This window comes from Odocoileus virginianus, chromosome 8 (assembly GCF_023699985.2).
Source record: "Odocoileus virginianus isolate 20LAN1187 ecotype Illinois chromosome 8, Ovbor_1.2, whole genome shotgun sequence".
Taxonomy (NCBI): domain Eukaryota; kingdom Metazoa; phylum Chordata; class Mammalia; order Artiodactyla; family Cervidae; genus Odocoileus; species Odocoileus virginianus.
Window position 1 is genome coordinate 19,716,444 of NC_069681.1, and position 26,517 is coordinate 19,742,960.

At 41.3% G+C, this 26,517-nt stretch overlaps 1 protein-coding gene across 1 annotated transcript in view; it reads left to right on the forward strand.

The window, feature by feature from the left end:
• Nucleotides 1–16,163: 16,163 nt before the first annotated feature.
• The window catches only part of WDFY2 (WD repeat and FYVE domain containing 2), a 256,083-nt gene continuing 245,729 nt past the window's right edge, over nucleotides 16,164–26,517 (forward strand). The window contains exon 1 of the mRNA XM_020899618.2: nucleotides 16,164–16,375. Coding sequence (XP_020755277.1) covers nucleotides 16,320–16,375 — 56 coding nt within the window. The 5' untranslated portion in view covers nucleotides 16,164–16,319. The remainder of the gene's footprint in view (nucleotides 16,376–26,517) is intronic.

A 26,517-nucleotide genomic window follows, 5' to 3' on the forward strand; every position in this document is an offset into this window, starting at 1 on the left:
GTCATTTAAAAATGGAGTTCACACAGACTTAAGATAAGGAATTTATGATGGGGGGGGTGGAGGGGTGGGAGTTAGAGGGAAGGGATAGTTAGGGAGTTACGGATGGACATGCACACACTGCTATATTTAAAAATGGATAACGAACAAAGACCTACTGTGTATAGCACAAGGAACTCTGCTCAATGTTATGTGGCAGCCTGGATGGGAGGAGGGGAGTTTGGGGGAGAATGGATACATGTATGTGTATAGCTGAGCCCATTGACTGTCCACCTGAAACTATCTCATCACTGTTAATTGGCTATACCCCCAATACAAAATAAAAAGGTTAAAAATAAATAAATAAAAATTATACAATACTATACTAGCTTTCCCATTTAAAAAAAAAAACAAACAAGAGTTCAGAGTTCACATTGCAACCTTGTTAAGGTGTTCAAATTGTGTGATGACCTTGGAGATAGCTCCAATTTAACAAAGTCTAGTGAAGTGGATCTAGCATAGCAAATACAAAACCCCTAAGCTTTTTTTTATTCTACTTAATATTTGTAGTTGTTTTGGTTTCCCTGAGGAAGGGTTTGGTGCTGCTAAAAGGGCAACAAGCCTGATGGTCTGAATTTGACAGCCAAAAATAAACATGGAAAAAGTCCTGACTTTCAGATGCATGACTCTCAGATTTGGCCCAGGCTGAAGTCATTTACCTTTGCACTGTAAAAAAAAAAAAAAAAAAAAAAATTGCTAGATGGGTAAACAGCAGAGTTTATCTTACTTAATAATGACTATCAAACAATCCAAGATATTTTAAGCTCAAAATTGTTTATTCACAAATAATGAAGAGGAGCATTAAAAACACACCTACAAAATTACCTCATATTCATCACCTGATCCTTTTCTTTCCCTATCAGTTGTGCTGCTGTATGTTTTTAAAGTTATAAATTTCTAAAAATGCATGAAACTTTTAGACAAGCTGTGAGATAGATAGACGATAGATGGAGAGAGTATATACATACGTATTTTTATAAACATCTTCCCCCTGGTCATTCTCAACTGGAGATGTTGAACTGGGAAGCATTTGGAGATGGACAAGGGTACTTCCGATTTCTTTGTGACGGAGGATGTGTCAGACAGTGAGCTACTGCCGTTCGGGGCCAGAAGCTAGGGCCGTGAAACATCCAGCAGGAATGGAGTGTTCACCGTAAAGAAGTACAGACAGGAGTGTAGGCGCTCTGTGTGGGCTGTGGAGCCACACAGCTTGAGTTCGAACCCAGTTTCTGCCTGTAGGATCTTGACCATGTTAACTAACTGGTCTCAGGCTCAGCTGCCTCATCTGTAAAATGAATATGGTGGTAATATCTGCCTCACAGAATTCTGTTGTAAGGATTAAGCAAGTTAAAATATATAGTGTTTGACATACGGTAAGCTCTCGTTGCTGGCTATGGCTACTACAAGTTCACTCAAGTCCTTCGCTTTATGTTAATTAGAACTGGTAAGAGAATGTACAAATACAGTTTTTGAAACCTGCACCTCCTAAATTTAAAAATCCTCAGTCTGGAATCCATGATGTAGTAGGAGATATTTCTTGATGATGAGACTCATAATGGAAGCACACTTTCAATCACTAAATGTGTTCAGACGAAGCAGTAGGAGAAGGTTAAGAGTAGGAGTGGGAAGCATTCTCAGGTCAAAGAAAATTTGTGTGGGCTGTAAAACAGTGTAAGCAGACACTTTACAGGGTGAAGAGATGCAGGGGAGTCCTGATCAACTTATCACTGTGAGTTTGCACAATGGTGATCAGAGCTAATGAGAGGAAACCAAGAAGAGGTTATTACTGACCTAGGACCATGAGGGAAAATCAAATCCAGATCACAGTCAACTTGGAGGGTATCTGTGGAATATACTACACTCCCGTAGGGTCTGCAAGCCTAGAGCCTATCAATGCAGACTGAGAACATCCTGAATAGTTAAATGCTTCTTTCTGTAAAAGAGCAGACTTCTCACTCTGCAGCTAAATCTTGGATCTGTTGTTTGCACGCAAGGGCCTTTCCTGTGTAATACTCATTTACACCAATATTCAGTCTTTTGAACACGTAAAGGAAAAGCCATTGAAAGCTAGTTTTACCTCTATTATTTATAATTCTAAAAGTGAGCATTAATCTTAGTGTTTTATACATACATACATACATACAAAAAAAAAAAAAAAACTGAATCCAAACAAGAATGAGGTTAGTGCCTGTGGGAAGAACAGAATAGCGAATCACAGGTGGATGTAACACATTTTTCGTAAGCACAAATTAAGCAGCCTGAAACAAAAAGATAAAAGTAAACCAACCACCCTTCTAATTTCCTAAATTGAAGTTCTGTCAACTGTCAGATGTTTAAAGTGATGATTCAAATGATCAAATGCTTTAATCAAAAATAGAGTTGAGTATTAGCACCATTAATAGAAAACTTCCCAAAATAGCAATAGTAGTACTATGTTGATTCAGTCTCTTTCAGAGACTGAGTCACAAAGTATAAAATCTAGTAATTTGGAACTGATGACAAACTATCCCATTTTCGCTGTATCATTCTTCATTCCTCTTCCCACCCTGTAAGACTTCACACTGCTGAAGGTCCAATAGTTCTCCTTTATGTTCTCTAGCTGCACACTTGCATCACACACACAAACAGACACACTTTTTGGAGACTCCTTAAAGTCATCTTACTGGCATTACTGTGAATGTTCCTCAAACCTGTCTGATCATCCTTTCATTGCACTCTAGTCGTAGTGTTTCTGAAAGCTATGAGATATCACCACTGAAGCACAAAAATTCAACTGTAGAGACTTCCCTGATGGTCCAGTGGCTAAGACTCTGAGCTCCCAATGCAGGGGGCCTGGGTTCGCACCCTGGTCTGGAAACTAGATCCCACATGCCATAACTAAGAGTTCACATGCTCTAAAAGATCCCATGTGCCACAATGAAGACCTGACACAGCCAAATAAATAAATATTTTAAGAATTCTACCATAAAATTCACGTATTTTCCCCTTGCATCTCACACCCAAACCATAAACACATCAGGCTTATTTTCCAACTACATCCAAACTCTGACCCTCTCTCTTGGCCTCCCTTCCGGTCTACACCAACCTCAAGCCTTCCTCCGTTTCACAGTGGCCTCACCACTGCCATCCATGCTTCCACCCTTGCCGCGCTTCACTCTCCTGGACATAAGAGGCAAGTGGCGCTTTTAGAACAGAAGTCACATCCCAACACAAATCTGCACAAAACCCTCCAGTGACATAATTTCCCTGCAAGAAAGTATGCTATCCCACTTCTGTCACTGGGTTACCTGAGGAAAGCTACTTAACATCTCTGAGCCTCTATTACATGCTGGTAAAATGAGGACAAATGATTTTCTTATTGGTGTAAAGGGAATATACATGCTCATTGTGACAAACATAGTTGAGTGTGAAAACTGTACTTAATTCTCCTGATCTCTAGGGAAGCCTGTGTGGCAATGAAATGAGCCATAGGATGTTTTGTCAAACTCAGGAATGAAGATGGATGTCCAGGGTCAGATGGTAACTGAGAACCTCAGAGCATAACCACTCTGTGACTCTTAAGAATGAGCCCTTGAGGAATTAAGTGTAAGGTAAACTCACAACCAAAAGATTAGTCCAGGACAAAGATTGCTGACAGGACCCAATACTCTAGATCCAGGTCATCTACTTGGATGGTCGAATGCAAGTGATCACCAGTATTTTAAGTAGAGAGAATGCTCAGCTCTGGGAGTTCCAACTTCTTCCCTTCAATTTCAGTTGAATACATGGACACTCAGAATTGATCCCATCCCCTAGTTTTCCTTGCCTTTGAGTGTTCCCTAGTCTTGGGATGGGAGCAGGAGGAATGCATGTAATTTTAAGGGTTGTAACTAAAAAAGCCAAACGCTGAGCTGGATGAAGCACAAGCTGGAATCAAGATTGCTGGGAGAAATATCAATAGCCTCAGGTATGCAGATGACACCACCCTTATGGCAGAGAGTGAAGAGGAACTAAAAAGCCTCTTGATGAAAGTGAAAGAGGAGAGTGAAAAAGCTGACTTAAAGCTCAACATTCAGAAAACTAAGATCATGGCATCTGGTCCCATCACTTCATGGCAAATAGATGGGGAAACAGTGGAAACAGTGTTAGACTTTTTTTTCTGGGCTCCAAAATCACTGCAGATGGTGACTGCAGCCATGAATTAAAAGATGCTTACTCCTTGGAAGGAAAGTTACAACCAACCTAGATAGCATATTAAAAAGCAGAGACATTACTTTGCCAACAAAGGTCCATCTAGTCAAGGCTATGGTTTTTCCAGTGGTCATGTATGGATGTGAGAGTTGGACTGTGAAGAAAGCTGAGCGCCGAAGAATTGATGCTTTTGAACTGTGGTGTTGGAGAAGACTCTTGAGAGTCCCTTGGACTGCAAGGAGATCCAACCAGTCCATCTTAAAGGAGATCAGTCCTGGGTGTTCATTGGAAGGACTGATGCTGAAGCTGAAACTCCAATACTTTGGCCACCCCATGCGAAGAGTTGATTCATTGGAGAAGACCCTGATGCTGGGAGGGATTGGGGGCAGGAGGAGAAGGGGACAACAGAGGATGAGATGGCTGGATGGCATCTCCGAGTCGATGGACATGCGAGTTGGTGATGGACAGGGAAGCCTGGCATGCAAAGGCCAGGGGGTCGCAAAGAGTTGGGCATGACTGAGAGACTGAACTGAACTGAACTGAACTAAAAAAGCATGTCTTCCAACCCTTTTTCTTCATTTTGCTGCTAAATATGATTAGCCATCCTGGGTCCTGATAAGGACCACACTCTAAGATAGCAGAGAAAATAAGATCACCAAAGCTTGTGTCTGACTCTTTTAAAGCTTCCATATTGGTCTTGAACTGTATAAATTTATATTATAATATTGTTTTGTGTTAGGACAGCCAAATGAATATATAGCAGATGACAAGATTGCCTGTTAATTATCTAGCAGCAAGATTTTTTCAGAAATAGCTTAGGTACAAAGGACAAGTTGTAACCTATGGACCCAATCTATGCTGTCCCTGGGAGGTGCCAGCCCTGGCTCCAAGCTGTGACCTCAACACTACTCCTGCACCTTATGGCCAACAATGGCTGAACACTGCCCCAGCCAGAACTACTGTGACTGAGTTTTCTTCTAAGGTTTGACACCCAGGGCTATCAGGGCTGACTCTGGACTCGTAGATTCTTTCCTAGACAAGCTTGATTGGGTGGTGGTATGTGGTCACAGTCCTTAGCTTTGTTCCAGAGGTTCTCTCCTGACTTCTGATAGAAATTAAGACCTGGAGTCTTAGAATTCAGAGACTACTATCGTGAATAAGGAACAACCTATCTGGTCCTATAAGGTATTGGAATGACCACTGATTTAATGCTGTACAGGTCTTTGGGAGTCCCTTCAACAGCAAGGAGATCAAACCAGTCACTCCTAAAGTGAATATTCATTAGAAGGACTGATGCTGAAACTCCAATACTTTGGCCACCCGATACAAAGAGCCGACTTGTTGGAAAAGACCCTGATGCTGGGAAAGATTGAGGGCAAGAGGAGAAGGGGGCAGCAGAAGATGAAATGGTTAAATAACATCACTGACTCAGTGGACATGAATGTGAACAAACTCCAGGAAATAGTGAAGGACAAAGGAGACTGGCGTGCTGTAATCCATGGGGTCACGAAGAGTCAGACACAACTTAGCGACAGAACAAAAACAACAACAAAAGTCTTTCTCCAGTGAGTATGGACTTTAGCCTGAGGTCGGCATTCAAGAAATTCCATATGCTAAAATGGAGAACAACTTTGTTATTAGATATTTTGAAATTCAGTTTGGGTACCATGTGTAATGTGTAGATTTTCTCTATACTGCCGTAATTCCAAAACTGATATATTCTATTTCTGTCTCTCATTTTAGGGGATATTTTTTTTACTGTGCTAAAATATACATAAAATTTTAATCAATTTAAGTGTAAAAATCAGTGGAAGTTAAGTACAATCTCCCTGCTGTGCAACTATCACCACTCTCCATCTCCAGAACTTTTTTACCATCCAAAACTCAAATACTATAAGTATTAAACACTAGTTCCCCATCATTCTCACTTCCCAGCCCTTGCTAATTACTTCTCTACTTTCTGTCTCTATGAATTTGACTACTTTAGGCACCTCAAACAAATAGGGTATGAATTATACAATATTTGTCCTTGTCCATCTGGCTTAGTTCATGGTTCATCCATATTGTAGCATGTGTCAGAATTTCATTCCTTTTTAAGGCTAATATTCCACTGCATGTATAGACCACATTTTGTTAGTCCACTCATCCATCGATGGATACTCAGATTACTTCCATCTTTTGGCTACACAGAACCTTTTGCTGCTATGAAGATGGGCGTACAAACATCTTTTCAAGGCCCTAATTTCAATTCTTTTGGATATGTACTTAGAAGAGGAATTGCTGGATTATGTAGTTATTCTATGTTTAGTTTTTTGAGGAACCACCATACTATTTTCCACAGCAGCTGCACCATTTTATATTCCCATAAGCGATGCACAAAGACTCCAATTTCTCCACACCCATACCAACATTTGTAATTTTCTGGGTTGCTGTTGTTGTTTTTATGACAGCCATCCTAATGGGTATGAAGTGGTTTCAGTTTCACATTTTTAACATTCTCAATTAGAATTTCAGAAACCCCTACAAGTCAGTACTGGTTTGAATCTTCTAACCTGACCGTATTCTTTGACAAAGTGGTTAATTAGGGAGTTCACTGTGGGATGGACTTTCAAAGTCACATTTGTCTATTGGTTTTTATATCTTAGTCCCCAAAGCTGCTTCCCCAGTTTTCAGCCAAATATACTTCTCTTATTTCATCAGTTTTACATAGTGCATATCTGAGTAAGATTTCACTTTATAAGAGTTCCTCAACTTAAAAGAAAAATTTGAAAATGTCCATACTCTCTAAGGTTCAGAGAAATTAAGTGATTTTTCTGAGGTCTCTTAGCTCAGTAGTGGCAGAGTCAGAATTTGAACAGAATGAGACATCCAGTGAGACAGAAGGTATGCCTAATAGCAGTCATATTATGTGTGCATTCTGTCAATCATTCATTCATTTCTTCAACATATGCTGCATAGACAATTTAACTACAATATTCATTTACAAAATAGACTAGATCAGTTGATTTCTGTTGTTACTGTTGTTTAGTCACTAAGTTATGTTCGGCTCTTTTGTGACCCCATGGACTGTAGCCCGCCAGGCTCCTATGTCATGGGATTTTCCAGGCAAGAATACTGGAGTGGGTTGCCATTTCCTTCTCTAGGGGATATTCCTGACCCAGGGATTGAACCCACATCTCCTGCATCAACAGGCAGATTCTTTATCACTAAGCCACCTGGGAAGCCCAGTTGGTCTTTATGTCCCACCAAGTTACCAAGGAGAATGGTAAGGATTCAGAGGGATGAAACATGCTCTGATAAATACCATCATCTTAGCAGACAAGAAACCAACAATAATAATGAAACTTTACCCCTTCCTGCCAAGGGAATTACACATAAGAGATATACAGTTATAATGGAAAAGTACCGGGATAATTCTTTCTAGAGGGAGAAAAGTATCGTACGTCAAAATTCAGGGACTTCCCTGGTGGTCTAGTGGCTAAGAATTCACCTTCCAATGTAGGAGACACGAGTTTGGTCTCTGGTTGAGGAACTAAGACCCCACCTGCTTCAGAGAAACGAAGCGCACCCACTGCAACTACTCAGGCCGTGAGCTCCAGAAGGCAGCTCGCAGAAAGCCCGTGTGCCTCAACAAAGACCGAGTGCCGCAACTAAGACCCGACGTGGCCAAAGAAGTATTTTTGAAAGTAAATCAATATTTAAAAATAGTAATGAAGAGTATTTCTGTGAAATGCACTACATTAATACTGACAGTACAGGAAACAGTTGAAGGAGGTATAGGCCATGCATGTAAAAAGCTTATAGTATAATAAAGGCCTAAGACAATCTACAAATAGCCATGAGCAGAGTGCCAAATACTTGAAAGACCAGGGTAAAATCAAAGTACTGAAAGTTTTTTTTTTTTTTTAAGAGACTTAAAGGAGAGAAAGACCCTATTTGGTTAGGGAAATCCAGAAAGTCTTTGTAAGGGACTTTGTAAAAGAGAGTCTAAAGGACGAGGACTATGGCCTATTCTCTGAAAGGTACACAGATGTTGAACAAGCAGATCTTGGGGAATCAACAGAGGGAAGGCCAATTTAAGTAAAAGAAAGTACATGCAAAGACACAAATGGGGAGGATTATGAGCTGTATCCCAGAACAGGCTGTTGAGAATAGGCTGTATATGGGCTAGTTGCAGGATAAAAGCCTGAACAGATGAGTTAGGAACACATGGTGGAAATAGCCTAGAATGGAAAGCTGCAAAGTGTTATGTTCTACTAAACAGAAAGTGAAGGGGAGTCATCAAAGGCTTCTTACAGCACTGGTTGTGAGAGGTAGGTTATGTGGACAAGCAGATTCTCTGGGTCTCAGGTTGTCACATATGCTTCATGCCCTGCTACAAACACTGCTTTAGGAAGATTTATCTTACAGATTGTTCCCTCCTCTCAAATGTCAAGAAGAACAGAGGCAAAGATGATGGCCATATTAGTGTGGCAACTTGGTGCAACAAACTCAACTATCTGTACATTAGATTGGGTACAGAGTGGACAGGAGTTAGGGTAACAGTTAAGAATTTATTATAGTAGTCAAGTAAAATGCTTTTAAAGACCCCTAACTACAACCTGGTCATGAGATTGGACATGCAGTAGAAAAGCACACTTGAAGGAGAAGGTAGATGATTTTGCAACCAACCAATGGGGAAGGGGAAAGGTGAGAAAGGGAAGGCACAGAGAAGCATGACTGAGCCTGCAAGATTGAGTCACTGGGGGAAGGATGTGTTTCCAAGTGAAGCAGTGTGAGCTGGGAGGAAGAGGAGCCAGTTTGCGGCTGAGGTTGTGGAAGATTATGCTGGATTTAGGATCTGTGGATTTCAGGGTGCCAGTGGCCATCTGGGTCAAGTTGTCCAGCAGGCAGTTGGATTAGGTGGAGGTCAGGCTACATTCCCAGAGATTGTGCAAAGTGGTGAGCATTATTTAACCTATGGAGCAAGAGGTCTGCAGGATGCCCTTTGAGGATGAAGCCTTGAGAGATGGCCAGGTTTATTCTTAAACCTGGGGGAAAAGAGCCATGGAGAGGTAAGAAGTCATAGAGGGGTAAGAAGGAGGTCGGTCTTGCTTTGGGAATCCAGGTGTGTCAGATGACTTACACTGGTTCCTCCAGATTCCCTCTCCTGCTGCCTACAATCTGCTCTCAGGCCCAAGTGTGCCCCGCATGGCTCTGTGTCTTTGGCTTTAAGATGTGTTGAGTCAAAGGGGAGTCGAGCAGGAGACGCAGAGGAGGGAGGCGAGGGAGAGGTTGCCTTGCACTGGCTGTGATCTACTCACCGCTGCTCTCAAAGTATCAGTACCTGCTATGCATGATTCTCCTCCCAGGCTCTGTAACTCTCCCTCACCTTGTCCCTTGGGGTCCAGGAGTGATAACTATTTGGCTGCTGCCATTTCTGAATTCATCCCATACCTTATGGCTCCCTTAGCTCTGCCTTCAGTTTTGTACTTAGCTTTTTATAACATTTGTAACACTTAATAAGTTATCCTAATTTGAGTGTTCTACTTGTTTCCTGTTGGGACCCCAAATGATATACCTACAAAACCTAATATTAACAGTAAGTGTTAACTAGGGGTATGACTGGGAACACTGACATTGTCCTAACTCCTATCAATAGCACCTTTTTCTTTATAGGAATCAACTGCAAAATTTAATTGCCACCATAATTCTACCTAGTTCTTCAACTCCTACTCAGAAATTGACATGCACTGAATAAAGGGGACCTTAGCTAATCAAACTAAGCTGTTGTTCATTGTTTTTAGCCACTAAGTCATGTCTGACTTTTTGTGACCCCATGGACTGTAGCTTGCCTGGCTCCTCTGTCTATGGGATTTTCCAGGCAAGAATAGTGAAGTGGGTTGCCATTTCCTTCTCCAGGGGATCTTCCTGACCCAGGCATCAAACCTGAGTCCCTGCAATCTTCTGCATTGGCAGCTTTATGGCTGAGCCACAGCTGGGCCTAAAACCATGAGCACATTTTTTATAAAAGTGCTGACTGATGCCTGAAGAAAATAAACACACAGATAAGAGGGAAGCATCCTTGATTCTTGATACTCTCCAGATGGGCACAACTATCAGTCGGACGCTCTAGGAGTAAAAAGGAATCCCTGCTCCTTGGCTGTCTGAAACACTTTGTGCTCTCCAGGAGGTCCATGGCCAGCCATTGTTGACAGCCGAGCTTCTCCACCTTCAGAGCTGTATCTTACACGGACTTCTCCAGCTTAAAGAAGACTTTGAGGACAAGAATATCCAATTCCAGATATCTACTTGAATCAACCCTAGGGGCCCATGGAAACAGATGAATTCAGGATTTAGTGGTCTTTTTAAGCCACTAAATATTGGAAATATTTTAGTTATGAGAATTATAGAAGGGGGACTTCCCTTGTGGTCCAGCGGCTAAGACTCCACGTTCCCAATGCAGGGGTCCAAGTTTGATCCCTGGTCAGGAAACTAAACCACAACAAAGATCAAAGATCCCATATATTGCAACTAACACCTGGTGTAACCAAATAAGTTTTGGTTTTTTTTTTTAAAGAGGAACTATAGAGGGAAATTTCAGTAATTCTGGGGTACATGGAGCCTGGTCTCATTTCTGAAACTTCATCTGTCCTTACAGTATAAAAAAATATCTGAGAATGGGGTTTCATGGCCTTGGCAGGGATAAGTTTTAGATTTCAAGAGAGAAGGAAGGAGTCTTTGAGTTAGGAAACATGTCTAAGTGGTGAATAAGCACAGGCACTGAGGTTTTTAAGAGCAGCTGGGTTTGGCAAATATGAGGCTGTTTCTTCTCTCCCTTTTTGTTTTCTTCTCTCCTTTGCATAGTGAGGCAGGCTTCTGGGGTCTGAGTATTTCTCTGGTCACTGGTCAGACCCGCAGGAGAGCTTCTCTGAACACCTTGAGAATGAGCTGTTCTGAGAAGCTTCCAAGCCTTTCTGCATGGCAGGACCAGGGGTGGCAGATTTCTGATGAGATGGTCCTGCTTTCAGGGCTCTGCATCAGAAGTCATACGGCTGGCAGACACTGCTAAAAAAGCAAGCACATTCCATTCAAGGCGGTGCTTCTAGCATACTGCAGCTGAAGAAGGGACGTACTCTGGCTTAGAGCCAAGGCTGAGTGTTGGAGAGTGACTTCAGAGGTAAAGCTTGACCTCTCTCCCCTTAAAGAGGAAACTACCAGGAATGGATTCTAAACCAAGAAACAAGTCACTAAGGTTGCTTTTACTATCCCCAAGCTCATGGCTCACAAAACTATTGTGAATTCTGGTCCCACCATGTAGCTTTAGGAATGAACACACTATCCTCAGGTGGGTATGTTTTAAGTTATGTATTCTATGCATTTAGTATCTTCAACAGAAATGCACATCAAGGTTTACTATAAATAATCCTGATGGGGATAATCAAAAGTTGTGGGCACGTGACTTCCTAGTTTTCCTTCACTTTGATTTATATCTGCTGTGTTCTTTGAGATAACGGAGACTCCTATTTATTACTGCTAATTCCTTGACACAGAATCCCCCTGAAGGATATGTATCATTTCCCTTTTCTCCCAAACATACACGCATGTTAAAAATCTTTCCTGTAAGTGGGGAAATTTATAGCAAACAAAAAATTGCTGCATCAGTTCAAGTTTTCAGAGAAATCCTGAAGGGACTGAAGCAAGTACATTTAGCTAAGCTGCGCAACAACACGAGGCTAATTCTGGGGAAGAAGGAGGCAAAGCGTGACTAGGAAAATGATGGCAATAATTGGACAGTCTCAAAGTGACAGCTCTGCGACATGAATGCAGAGTCAAATTCATTTATTGTTTTTAGTTTATTTATCTTTGACGGCCTTGGGTCTTCGTTGCTGCACGCAGGCTTTCTCTAGTTGCGATGAGTGGGGACTACTCTTCGTTGCGGCGTCCGGGCTTCTCATTGCCGTGGCTTCTCTTGGCGCAGAGCATGGGCTCAGCAGTTGTGGGCACAGGCTTAGGTGACCTGTGCTATGTGGGATCCTCCCAGACGAGGGATCGAATTCATGCTCCCTGCATTGGCAGGTGGATTCTTAACCACTGGACCACCAGGGAAGCCCTAAATTTGTTTTTAATAATAACATGTCTCATCTGCATTGTGTTATTAGGTCTCAGACAGTGCTCTGAGCAACTGCCATGCACTATCTGATTTCGTCCTCACATCAACATTCTGAGGTGTAGAAATTGTGGTTATTCACATTTGCTAGATGGTGAAACTGTGGCCCAGTCACACAGTTTGCAAACAGTAGATCAAGTGTTCAAATTTGGGTCTGACTCCAACATTTCTCCAACAAATGTATTTCATTTCATTTTTCCAACAAATATAAATTGGGCACCCACTCTAAGTCAGGCATTGGTAATGGGCAGACAGTGGTATCTGTCTGCAGGACATTTATAATCCAGTAATGGTGATGAACGTTAATCACATATTTGGGTTAGAATTGTCATACACACCACGAACAAATGGTAGAAGATATTCTCTTATGTATTGCAAACCTCAAGATCATGCCTGTGTCAGATTCCCAGGAAATACTGCTTGAATTGTGGACTAACCCTAGTCTTGGCAGAGGACCAGGAAAGCTTTTCTAAGGTCTTGAACCTTGAGACTTGAAGGATGATTTGGGCTGATTGGGAGGTAGGAGAAGCTTGCCAGAAAGGAGTGTTTTAAGCTGCCCACCTAAAGTACTCAATTCCAGGAAGAACCTTAGCAGTTAGAAGAGATACAAAGTAGTCCAAAATTGAAGCATGGAAGGTGGGCAAAGAGATACAAAGTAGTCCAAAATTGAAGCATGGAAGGTGGGCGAGTGTGAGGGTCAGTTCAGTTTAATCACTCTGTCCGACTCTTTGCAACCCCATGGACTGCACCACGCCAGGCTTCCCTGTCCATCACCAACTCCTAGAGCTTGCTCAAACTCATGTCCATCAAGTCGGTGATGCCATCCAACCATTTCACCCTCTGTCGTCCCCTTCTCCTCCTGCCTTCAATCTTTCCCAGCATCAGGGTCTTTTCCAATGAGTCAATTCTTCACATCAGGTGGCCAAAGTATTGGAGTTTCAGCTTCAGCATCAGTCCCTCCAATGAATATTCAGGACTGATTTCCTTTAGGATGGACTGGTTGGATCTCCTTGCAGTCCAAGGGACTCTCAAGAGTCTTCTCCAACACCACAGTTCAAAAGCATCAATTCTTCAGTGCTCAGCTTTCTTCATAGTCCAACTCTACAGTCCAACTCCAACTTTATAGTCCAAGGTTCAAGTGAGGGTAGCCAAAGATAAACTATAAAGGTAAGAAAGGTAAGCTATCCAGGGTCATGTGAGCCATATAAAGATTTGGACTTCCCTGGTGGTGCAGTACATAAGAATCTGCCTACCAATGCAGGGGACACGGGTTCAATCCCTGGTTCAGGAAGATGTCACATGCCTCAGAGCAACTAAGCCCATGCACCACAACCTCTGGGCTCGAGTGCTCCAATTATTGAAGCCCACATGCCTAGAGCCTGTGCAGTGAGAAGCCACCGCAGTGGGAAGCCTGTGCACCACAATGAATAGACCCTGCTCGCCACAGTTAGAGAAAGTCCGAGCAAAGCAATGAAGAGCCAGTGCAGCCAAACATAAATAATTTTTTTTAAAAACAGATTTTAATCTTAATTCTAAGAGCAACAGGTTTCCAGGGAAGGATTTTAATAAGGAGAATATCACCCATGGGTTTCCACTGATCATTCTTGCTGGAGTGCAGTCAGTGGGAAGGTCATTTAGAGATCTGTCACCACGGTCCAGGCTTGGACTAGGATGATGGCAGCAGAGAAGGGGAGAAGTGAGTAGATACTTAGGAGGCAAATCCCTAAAAATGAAGGGTAAGAGTGGGCAATTGTGTCCATCAGGGTGCCTAAATTAGTTATTTATTGTGGCAAGACAAATTACCTCAAACAATAAGTACTTAGTATCTCACAGAGTGTCTTGAAAGGTCAGAGACCTGGGAGCAGCTTACCTGGGTGGCTCTGGCCCAGTCTTTCATGAGGCCAATGTGAAGTTGATGCATGTGTCACAACATTCTTACGTTTTCATTGGGCCTAGAGGACCTGCTTTCAATCTCACTCACGTGATTGACTGCAGGCCTCAGTTCCTTACGACGTGGGGAATGCCTGATGTGAAGGTTGACTCACCCCAAACTGAATGATCAGAAAAAGAGAAAGTGTGCAAAGTGACCAAGAAGAAAGCTGCAGTGTTGTTCATGACCAGTCTCAGAAGAGACACGCCATCACTTCTGCCACCTTCTACAGTTAACACAGACCAAGTCTGACAAAGTGTGGGAGGGGACTACCCAAGGACGTGAGGGGACTACATAGGAGGCACCGCTTGTCAGGGGCCACCTTGAAGGCTGATAACCACTGTGCTCGTTGTGAAAAAGACAGCACTTTCAAATGAGGGTAATTTGAGAAGTTGTGTGTATGTGTGAATAGTTGTTTTGTCTTCTTACACAGGGACAATTTACAAAGATGTGTGCAAGGAAAAGAAAGACCACAAAGGAATAAAGACCACACTGGAAGCAGAAACCGTTATCACCCCCTACACCCAAGGGCCAAGAGGAGGGAGAGGTTGCTGGAACTTCAAAGGTGAGAGAATCATGGACAGCAGGCCCACCTTGAGAGAAGCTGAGTTATTCTGTCAGGCGACACGGCCAGCCATGTGCCTGGACATGCAGGGAGTTGACTGCTACCACCTTTCTCTAGCTATGCATTCAATGACATCACATGGGTAGCCACATAGGTTTTGGTTGGTAATATAGCAGAGATACTGGTGAATAATATGAACCAGAACTTTTTTTTTTTTCCTTTCAGAGACCCAGTTGTTAAACATTTACAAGAACACTGCTGGACACAGCCAGCCTGAGGCAACCTTTCAACGTGGGAGCTAATAAAACTCACTCAGTCTCAAGTTAGGAAGAGGACCAAACTCAACCAGGAAGCCAGAGAACACAGGGGCCTCTTGACTCAATTAATTGCTCTTGACTTCCTCTAGTCAAACCATCCCCTGGGGGAGACAGCAAGTGAAGGAGGGTGGAGCATGGATCCAGCACAGCAAGGCTGCGTATCAAGTATGATTCTCTAGCTCCTCCCACGAACAACCACATAGATGGTGATTCAATTCACTGGGCACTGAAAAAAGACAAAGTATCACTTGTCACAATCTCTTTAAATTATAATTTTGTACCCATCCATATCTCTCCTGCTTCCCCACATCAGTGGGGGTAACTTTGGCAAACAGCCGAAAACTGGATTTTCTAGTAGAGTCAGAGAATGAGTTCACTTTTTTGTTTAACTTTTTTAAAACAATAGAGACTGACTCTAATTGAGAGATTTTATTAGAAAGGTGTGAGAGAGCTCAGAGAATTGAAAAAGGACTTGAAGAACGAGGCTCATGAAGGCAGAAACAGGGCAACTCTGAATCACCCAAATGGTAGGAAGCAATCAATGATCTCAGAGCACCTCTGATGGAGAAAATCCTTCTCCAATTTTTTTTTCTTTCATAACAGTCCTTGAGTTATTCTGTTCAAGATGCACTGTTGGAGGGCTTCCCTGGCAGTCCAGTGGTTAAGAATCTGCCTTGTATTGCAAGGGACACCAGTTCCATCCCTGGTCTGGGACGATCCCACATGCCACAGAGCAACTAAGCCCATGCACCACAACTACTGAGCCCATGCATTGCAACTACTGAAGCCCACGTACTTAGAGCCTGTGCTCCACAACAAGAGAAGCCAATGCAATGAGAAGCCCGCACACTGCAATGAAGAGTAGCCCCTACTCACTGCAACCAGAGAAAGCCCTTGTGCAACAACAAAGACCCACCACAGCCAAAAAATAAAATAAACGTATCTTTAAAAAAAAAAAAAGATGCATTGTCTTAGAGTAAAAGTAAAATTCAATTGGCTATCTTCAGTCACTAACTCCTCTTGGCAAGGAGAAGCCAAGGGTTCCTTAACAGGTTCACTGGGACTCACAATAAGGAGCCAGGAATCCCCAAAAAGGGATTCATAATTAAGAACAGGAGGGTGAATGGATGCTGGGAAGCCAAGCAGCAGCAAATGTCCACTACAGCCTGGGACATGACTTTGCTCCAGGATCCCTCCTCATTTGGCAGGTAGGGAAAGGAACAACTTTCATATCATTAATGTGGAAGTAATGAGGAATTAACTGTTCTTTAAAAATCTCTAAGTATAATGTCAATAGTTCAGAAACGTCACACGATTTGACATTAAGAGGATTAATCTTGAAAAATCACAGGTATGTAAATAAATGTTGGAACTAAAATGAATAGCATACGGAAAGAAAAGCTGAAATGTGCTGATGTTTTAAAAGGAAGGTTAGATGCCAAATATCAAACCTGATGAAAAGATAAGTGTGTTCCAGTTGCATTCAGAGGAAGTGGAAAATGTAGAGTTAAAGCAAAAATAGGCTGTAAGTACTGGGAGTTTGTGGGAGGCTTTCTGATATACCTCAATAGTAACTATGAGCTAAGAGAAAATGCTTGATGTTTAAGGCCATGGGTCGCCTGACCTGCACTGCTCTGCCCTGCTCTTTTCCACTCATCTAAGCCCTGCTGTCCTTTCAAGACTCTGCACACATGTCTTCTCTCAGAGCTTCCTGGACCAGCTCAATACAGCCCAATTCACAATTAAATAGCACTTCTTTCTCCATGCACTCAGCACTTCCCCATAGGTTGTTCCACATCTTCTGATGTGTGCATCCTGATCCTCATCAAGTCCAAGAATGCTGGAGGCAGGATCTCTGTGTTATGATGATAATAAGTTGGCTGTGGAGGTTTAAAAAAACTTTTTAAAACTTTGGTCTTTCTTCCCTTTTCTAGTTCCTCTTCTGCCTTCACCCTGAAAGTGAGGACCTTAGCAAGGATTTCCCTCTTCTCCCTTTTTTTCTACCTCACAGTGTTCTTGAGAGAAGTAAGGAAAGCATACAAGTAGCAGACCAGACTTACACTCACATGTTTTAATTTTGTTTGCTGCTCTTTCCCCTGTCAGCCAAAATCTAAGTGCATAGGAAGATCCTTGAAATGGTTACTAATATTGATGGTATTTGTTTCGTGCTGCACATCCTTCCTCAATGATCTCATCCACTTGGGCAGTTTCAGCTGTGATCTTTAAGAGGGTGACTTGCCATCTGCCTTCAGCTAGATTCACCTTCCAAGCCCTGGGCCCATATTTCCAATGGAAAGTTCTGTAAACATCTCAGACTCAACACATCCTGAATTGAACTCATCTTTCCATACAAACCTAATCCTTCTTTTTACTGAGGTACTTGATCACAAGTTATAACTGAGCTAGATGTGACTTCAGCTTGAAATACCAGAAATGTCCTAGCTCCAGCATCTCCCTTTCACTTTCTCCCATCCAATATCCTAGTAGAGAATACCTTGTGTTTCTAATGTTTTTTTTCTCTGCAGCCCCATGTCTGACTTTCATTAAATCTCAACTGAAACCTTACAAGAATGTCCTGGCTAGTCCCTCTATCTCTGCCCCCCACCTCAGCCCGTGCTCTACACTGTCATGAGAGTTCTTTTCCTAAAACACTGATAGATTTTATCAAACTCCAGCACCCTCCCCACATACATCAACGTTTTTAGTCTCCTTCTTAGTGCAAGTTAAGCAGTCTAAGCTCTCCACAGTTTTCAGCCCCTGCCACACTTTCTAGCCTCATCTCCTCTGCAAACTCCAAACCTAATGCCACCCCCTATTTCACATTCCCAAAATATGTCCCCCACTGTCACACAGTTAATTCAGTTAAATTTGCTTCCATTGTCTTCAGTAGTCTTGCCATCCAGGATCTTCTTAATCTTACATCTTCTAAACTGCTTTACTAATTTTAACAGTTAAAATCAGTTGTTCTTTCAAGTGGTAAATATTCATTACCCAGAACTAAATGTGTGTTAGGGAATTTACATACATGATCACAGGAATCCTCACCACAATTGAGTAAGTTGGGTATTACATGACCACAATCCCTTACCCAAAGTCATGAGGTGAATAATCGTGCTTCCAAATTTAGGATATCTTGCTTTTTTAGAAAGACAATAGAGTGGACCGAGTCAGTTTCCCTATCTGTAAAGTGGAAAGGGTAAGAACTAGTGCAGTACTCACCTCGTGGAGTTGTTGTGAAACAGGCAATGTGTTCCATCGGAAAAGTGCCTAATGACATGGCCTTATTCAATGCATTTTGGGAATCTATTGACTTGTTATAATTCATAATACAGCAGCCTATGAACAATGCCTTGGTAGGAAGATAAATGCATCAACTTGTATAGTTACCTAATTTGTATCAGAAAAGTAACTTGGATGGTGATAAGAGCCTTCATTTTGCTGGCAGTTGTGTTTCTTTTTCTTTCTTTACTTTCACTTCCTTCTGCTACTTACCACACCCTTTACTCAGTGTTTCCTACCAAAATCACAGGCCTTCTGCCACTGCAGTAAAAAGGGTTTCTTCAGTTTTCTGGCCCTGGAGAAGGAAATGGCAGCCCACTCCAGTACTCTTGCCTGGAAAATCCCATGGACGGAGGAGCCTAGTAGACTGCAGTCCATGGGGTCGCTAAGAGTTATTATTAATACATAATTTTCTCTGGCCAAAAAAAAAAAGAAAAAATTATACCAGATAATTATTCCCTTCCTCTCTAACAAAAACACTTCATGACAATTACGCTAATTTTAGGAAGTCATGAAAACACTACTAACAAACTCATCTCCTTTACTCTTCTATGGGATGTAGACGAGATCAAGAATGTAGTACTGGCAGGAACCTTGAAGTTCAGGTGGTACATATGATCTGGGCTTATTTAATTATCTAGAGGCAAATCTGGTTTTATTGCACTTCTCAGATTTTGTGCTTTTTACAAATCGAAAGTTTGTGGCTACCCTGCGTTGAGCAAGTCTACTGGCACCATTTTTCAAAAGGCACTTGCTCACTTCACGTTTCTGTGTCACATTTGGTAATTTTCATAACATTTCAAACTTTCATTATATTTATGTGGTGATCTGTGATCAATGACCTTTGATGTTACTATTGTAATTGTTTTGGGGCACCATGAACTGTGCCCACATAAGCTGGCAAACAATTGATAAATGTGTATATTGTGATTGCTCCATTTATGGATTAGTCCCCCATCCCTTGTCTCAGGCCTCCCTATTCTTGGAGACACAACGTTATTGTAATTAGGCCAATTAATAACGCTACAATGGCCTCTAAGCATTCAAGTGAAAAAAGGAATTACACACCTTTCACTTTAAATGAAAGTGAAATTGTCAGCAGGGTGACAATATACAGGCTATTGGTACTCTTTTCCCAATTTTGAACCAATCCGTTGCTCCATGTCTGGTTCTAACTGTTGCTTCTTGACCCACATACAGGTTTCTCAGGGGGCAGGTAAGATGGTCTGGTATTCCCATATCTTTAACTTTCCACAGTTTGTTGTGATCCACAGTCAAAGGCTTTAGTGTAGTCAATGAAACAGATGTTTTCCTGAAGTTCCCTTGTTTTCTCTATGATCCAATGAATGTTGGCAATTTGATCTCTGGTTCCTCTGCTTTTTCTAAATCCAGCTTGTACATCTGGAAGTTCTCGGTTCACTTACTGCTGAAGCCCAGTTTGAAGGATTCTCTTGATATGCTGAGTAATACTGATCAATGTCCAAATGTTAACCAGCCTTGCATTCCTGGAAACCACCACATCCCAACCACTTGTTCATGATGTATTATCCCTTTCTTCTTATTGAATTTGATTTGCCAAAATTTTGTTAAGGATTTTTGCATCTATGCCCATGAGGAATATTGGCTGTAACAGTTTTCCTTTCTGTAACAGCTTAGTTTTGGTGGCAAGTTAAGTATTGGCCTCATGAAACAAGTAGAAAATTATTCCTTCCCTCTATCTTTTCTGAAATAGTTTTTGAAAATTTGTATTATGTCTTCCTTGAATGCCTGATAAAACTCATCAGTGAAGCCATCTGAGCCTAGATTTTAAGTCACTAATTCCATTTCTTTAGTAGGTGTAAGATTATTTGGGTTTTCTACTTCTTGTTATGTCAGTTTGATAAATAGTGTCTTTCAAGAAAGCTATTTCATCTAAGTTGGACAATTTACAGACACAAGTTGTTTATAGTATCTCCTTTTATCCTTTAAGGTCTGTAGACTCTGTAGTTGTGCTCCCTCTTTTGTTCCTGATGTTGCTGATTTGTATCTTCTCTCTCTTTTTTTTGGCCATGCTGTGCAACATGCAGGATCTTCCCCAGCCAGGGACAGACCCTGTGCAGTGGAAGATCCAAGTCTTAACCATTGGAGTGCCAGAGTTTCCTGTACCTTCTTTTTTAAATTTTTTTCTATTAATCTTTTCAAAGAACCAACTTTTGCTTTCATTAATGTTCTCTGTTTTTGTCTAGTTTCTGTTTCATTGATTTCTGCTCTTTCTTACTTCTTTCTCACTGCTTACTTTGAGTTTGTGCCAGGTCACTCAGTTGTGTCCAACTCTTATCGACCCCTTGGACAGTAGCCTGCCAGCCTCCTTGGTCCATGGGATTCTCCAGGCAAGAATACGGGAGTGGGTGCCCCTTCTCCAAGGGATCTTCCCAACCCAGGGATCAAACTCGCATCTCTTAGGTCTCCTGCATTGGTAGGAGGGTTCTTTACCACTAGTGCCTCCTGGGAAGCCCCCTTAATTTACTCTCATTTTTCTAATTTCTTTTTCCTCCACCTTTACTGAGATAGTTGACATATTGTGTAAATTTAAGGTGCACACTATTTTAAAATTTTCTTAAGGTCAAAACTTAGATCACTGATTTTAGATCTCTTTTTTCCTAACAAACATTTAAAGCGATAAATTGCACTCTAAGTACAGCTTAGCAGACAAATTTTGATATATTGGCTTACATTATCAAATAATTCAGGATATTTTCTTATTTCCCTTGTGATTTCTCTTTGAGTCAGGGGTTATTCAGACATATGCTGTTTACTTTCAAAATATTTGGTGCTTTTCTCTTTATCTTATTGTTATTATTGCTCATTTAATTCTATTATGGTTAGAGAATACATTCTGTAAGATTTCAGTCTTTTGGTATGTATTAAGATTTATTTTATGGCCCAGGATATGATCTATCTTGGTGAACATTCCTTACATACTTGAAAAGAATGTGTAGTTTGAAGTTGATGAGTGCATTATTCTATAAATGTCAGTTGATAATGTTTTTCAGATCTTCTACAGCCTTACTGATTTTTCTGGTTTTTTTTTCTATCCATTACTATAGAAGTATTTAAAATTTTCCAACTACGTTTATGTATTTGTCTATTTCTCCCTTTAGTTCTATCAGTTTTTGCTTCATATATTTTGAAGTTCTATATATATAATTATGTATCATAGCAATGCATAGTATCATTATAAAATGTCTCTCTGCCTCTTATAAAACTTTTTTTGAAGTCTGCTTTTATTAATGTAGCCAGTCTAACTTTCTTATGTTTATATTTTTAGATGCTTTTACTCTACTTATGTTTCTGTTTTCTAAGTGTGTCTCTCACATACAGCAAGTAATTGGGTGTTGCTTTTTAAATTCAGCCTTACAGTCTAACAATCTCTTCTTTTTGATCAGAGTGCTTGGCCAATTTAAAGTTAATGTAATTGTTAATCTGATTGTATTGTGGTTTACCATTTTGCTGTGTGTCTTATCATTATTATTTCTTTCCTACCTTCTTTTATGTTAAACAACTATCTGTAGCATTTCATTTTAATTCTTGTATTGACTTTTAAGCTACATCTCTTGGTATTACTTCTTCAGTGATTGTGCCAGGGATTACAATCTTTAATTTTTCCCAGTCTACTTAGAGTAAATGTTAATTTAACTCTAATGTTGAAACGTAGGAAACCTGTATATAAATATTGAGAAATGGAGTATTTCCTGCCATATCAGAAAACAAGGATGTCACAGTCATCAGTGATCCCAGTCCTCCAATGTGACCTTCTGAGCCCTAAGGCTCTCACGAAGAATACCTGAGACCCTACAGCCAGCAGGACTGCAGTCACTCCTTATGTGAGCCTCAAGGGAGCTCAGGATGTGAAAAACACAGGGTACTGGCCCCAGATAGCTGAGATGCATGTGAAAGGAATGAGCCCAGACTCTTGAATCTTCCCATACATAGAAAAGGGCTAAATTCCTTAACTTGGGATATCTGGTTTTCTTTAACTTCCTTTAAGTCCTTTAACAAAGGCTTCCCTTGTGGCTCAGCTGGTAAAGAATCTGCCTGCAGTGTAGGAGACCTGGGTTTGATCCCTGGTTTGGGAAGATCCCCGGTTTGGGAAGATCCCCTAGCGAAGGAAAAGCCCACCCACTCCAGTATTCTGGCCTGCAGAATTCCATGGACTATACGGTTGCAAAGAGTTGAACACAACTGAGCGACTTTCACGTGGGATATCTGGTTTTCTTTAACTAACAATTAAATAATCTTTTGATGTTCAGATTACCTGCCCTTTGTTGCAAAACTATATAACCCGGTTCCTCCTCTCACCTCCTCGGAGCGGTTCTTTCAGGGTCACTTGAGATGTTGTCTCCTGGGCTTGAAGTCCTAAAAATTCCCACCGAATGAAACATAATTCTCAACTTTTAAGTTGTGAATATTTTTTAAGTCAACAATATATATAAACATATGTAAATCTATATGTATTATAAACCAAAGAATACTAGACCCCAAATTTGTGCTCTACCATTCCTGATTCACGGTGAGATATTCCATTTTAAACCATACCTTAATAGTTATAATCTAACCCAACTAAGTCAAAACCAGTTTCTCACTGGATTAAGAAATTTTCTTAAAAAATTTTGTGTCTTTATGCCATTAAAAAAGCTAGTAATGGGAAAACCTGAGCAGCTCACTGAGATTTATTCCTTGACTCTGAAAAAAACATATGGAACATTTAAATTTCAAAGTTGAAAGAGAATTAAAAATCCTCTAGTCACACCCTCATTTTGTACACAAAGAGAAATCCAGACAACTAAGATCACATACATCCATTTATTTAATAGTTTACTTAAAATTTCACATTTATTCTAAAAACATTTATTAACTGCTTCTTTGTCATTGAAGACATAAAAGTGAGTAGACACTAAAAGTCATTGAATTGTATACTTAAAATAGGTGAGTATAATGGTAGGTAAATTATACCTCATGTGAAACTGTTGGGTTTTTAAAAAAAATATTTATTTATTCAGGCTGCCTTGGGTCTTAGTTGTGACGTGTAGACTTCTTAGGTGCCTAGTTGCCCCACAGCATATGGGATCTAGTTCTCTGATCAGGGATCAAACCCAGACCTCTCATTAGGAGCGCAGGGGCTTAACCACTGGACCACCAGGTAAATCCCTGAAACTGTTTTTCAGTTCAGTTAAGTTCAGTTGCTCAGTCGTGTCCGACTCTTTGCAACCCCAGGAATTGCAGCATGCCAGGTCTCCCTGTCCATCACCAACTCCCCGGAGTCTACCCAAACCCATATCCATTGAGTTGGTGATGCCATCCAACCATCTCATCCTCTCTTGTCCCCTTCTCCTCCTGCCCTCAATCTTTCCCAGCATCAGGGTCTTTTCAAATGAGTCAGCTCTTCACATCAGGTGGCCAAAGTATTGGAGTTTCAGCTTCAACATCAGTCCTTCCAATGAACACCTAAGACTGATCTTGCAGTCCAAGGGACTCTCAAGAGTAAAATTCAGTCCATCAAGGAGTTCACAATATAAGACAGGCATAAACAATTACAAGAATATGTGAACATGCTATAACAGACCCGTATGCTGAATCACGTAACAATGGAGTACCCTAGGGCTCAGGCTTGTACCTCCTGTATTTTCTTTCTACAACCACTCCCTTCATGATCTCATTCACTGTCATGGCTTTAAATATCAATTGTATGTTGATGACTCCAAAATTTTCATCTCCAGCAGATGTCTCTCCCAAACTCCAAACTCACTAATCCAGCTGACAACTTGACATCTCTCCTTTAAAGGCTGTGTGTATGTGCAAAGTCATGTCAGTCATGTCTGACTCTTTGCAATGCTATGGACTGTATGTAGCCAGTCAGGCTCCTCTGTCCATGGGATTTTCCAAGCAAGAATATTGGAGTGGGTTGCCATACCCTTTTAAAGGGGATTTTCCTGACCCAGGGATCAAACCCGCATCTCTCATGTCTCTTGCATTGGCTGGCAGGCTCTTTACTGCTAGAGTCACCTAGGAAGCCCCATTTAAAAGCTCACTTCAGTTCAGTTCAGTCACTCAGTCCTGTCCGACTCTTTGTGACCCCACTTTGCTTTCTGCCATAAGGGTGGTGTCATCTGCATATCTGAGGTTATTGATATTTCTCCCAGCAATCTTGATTCCAGCTTGTGCTTCATCCAGTCCAGCATTTCTCATGATGTACTCTACATATAAGTTCAATAAGCAGGGTGACAACATACAGCCTTGAGGTACTCCTTTCCCGATTTGGAAACAGTCTGTTCCATGTCTAGTTCTAACTGTTGCTTCTTGACCTACATACAGATTTCTCAGGAGGTAGGTCAGGTTGTCTGGTATCTATTTCTTTAAGAATTTTCTACAGTTTGTTGTGATCCACACAGTCAAAGGCTTTGGCATAGTCAATAAAGCAGAAGTAGATGTTTTTTAGGAACTCGCTTTCTTTTTCAATGCTCCAATGGATGTTAGCAATTTGATCTCTGGTTCCTCTGCCTTTTCTAAGTCCAGCTTGAACATCTGGAAGTTCATGGTTCACATACTGTTGAAGCCTGGCTTGGAGAATTATCATCTAAAACTCAACATGTCAGATCGGGATGGGGAATACATGTAAATCCATGGCTCATTCATGTCAATATATGACAAAAACCACTACAATATTGTAAAGTAATTAGCCTCCAACTAATAAAAATAAATGGAAAACAAACAAACAAAAAGAAAACTCAACATGTCCAAAAACAAATTTTTAAACTTCACTTCCATATCTGCTCCGTCCACAATCTTCATCATTGCAATTCATTAATAGCTTCATCTTTCCAGTTGAGTGAAGTGAGGGAGCGAAAGTCACTCAGTTGTGTCCAACTCCCTGAGACTCCACGGACTTATACAGCCCATGGAATTCTCCAGGCCAGAATACTAGAGTGGGTAGTCTTTCCTTTCTCCAGGGGATCTTCCCAAGCCAGGGATCATACCCAGGTCTCCCCCACTGCAGGCAGATTCTTTAACAGCTGAGCCACAAGGTAAGCCCAAGAATATTGGAGTGGGTAGCCTTCTCCAGTGGATAATTTTTTACCAAATACTTTGGCGTCACCTTTGACTTATTTCTTTCTCTCATTTACTCCATCATGAAATCTTACTAGCTCTTCCCTCAGCATGTATCCAGAATCCAACCACTTCTTACCATCTCCCCTGACACAATCTTGGTCCAAGCCACAATCTTCCCTTGTCCGGATTACTGCCTTGTCCTCCAACAGTCCATATTCCATAAATCAGAGGAACCTTTAAGACTGTAACTTGGATAAGTCAGTTTTCATATCAAATCCTCCAAGGACTTCCTATCACATTCCTAGTAAAAGCCAGAGTCCTCACAATGGCCTCCAGGACCCCATGAAGTCTTGGCCCCCAACTCCACTCTATTATATCTTTCTGATCTAGTCTCTACTACTGTTCTTTTTGCTCACTTTGTTCCAAGCACATGGGCTTCCTTGTTGTTCCTCAGATAGTACTGGCAAGCTCCAACCTCAGGGCCTTTGCACTGGCTATTCCTTCTATCTGAGCTCTATTAGATATCCCCATTCCTCTCTCCTTCAAATCTTGGCTCACATGTCCTTTCCTCACTGAAGTCTTCCTGATTACTCAATTTCAATTTGTAATCAATTTGTAACCCCCAACCTAAAACTCATATCCTTGTGCAGAGACTTTCTATTGGTCTTCCCACTCTGTTTTCTCTATAGGCACTTACACTTTCAATATACTATGAAAAATACACTTATCTAATTCATAGTCTATCTCTATTAGGCTAAAAGCTCTATGAAGGAAGGCTGTTCCAAGCATCTAGAACAATAGGAATTCTATAAAATATTTGAAAAACTGAATAAACATGCCTAGTACTCTTGGAAAGGGAAATGAGTATGGTTCCTTCTTCAACCTGACCAGGTTTTTCTGTCTGGGTTTTGGGGAAGTGGGGGAGGAGAACTGTAGCTAAGATGGAGGAAAAGGTTGCTGGCTGTTAAGCAAGAGTTAACTGCGG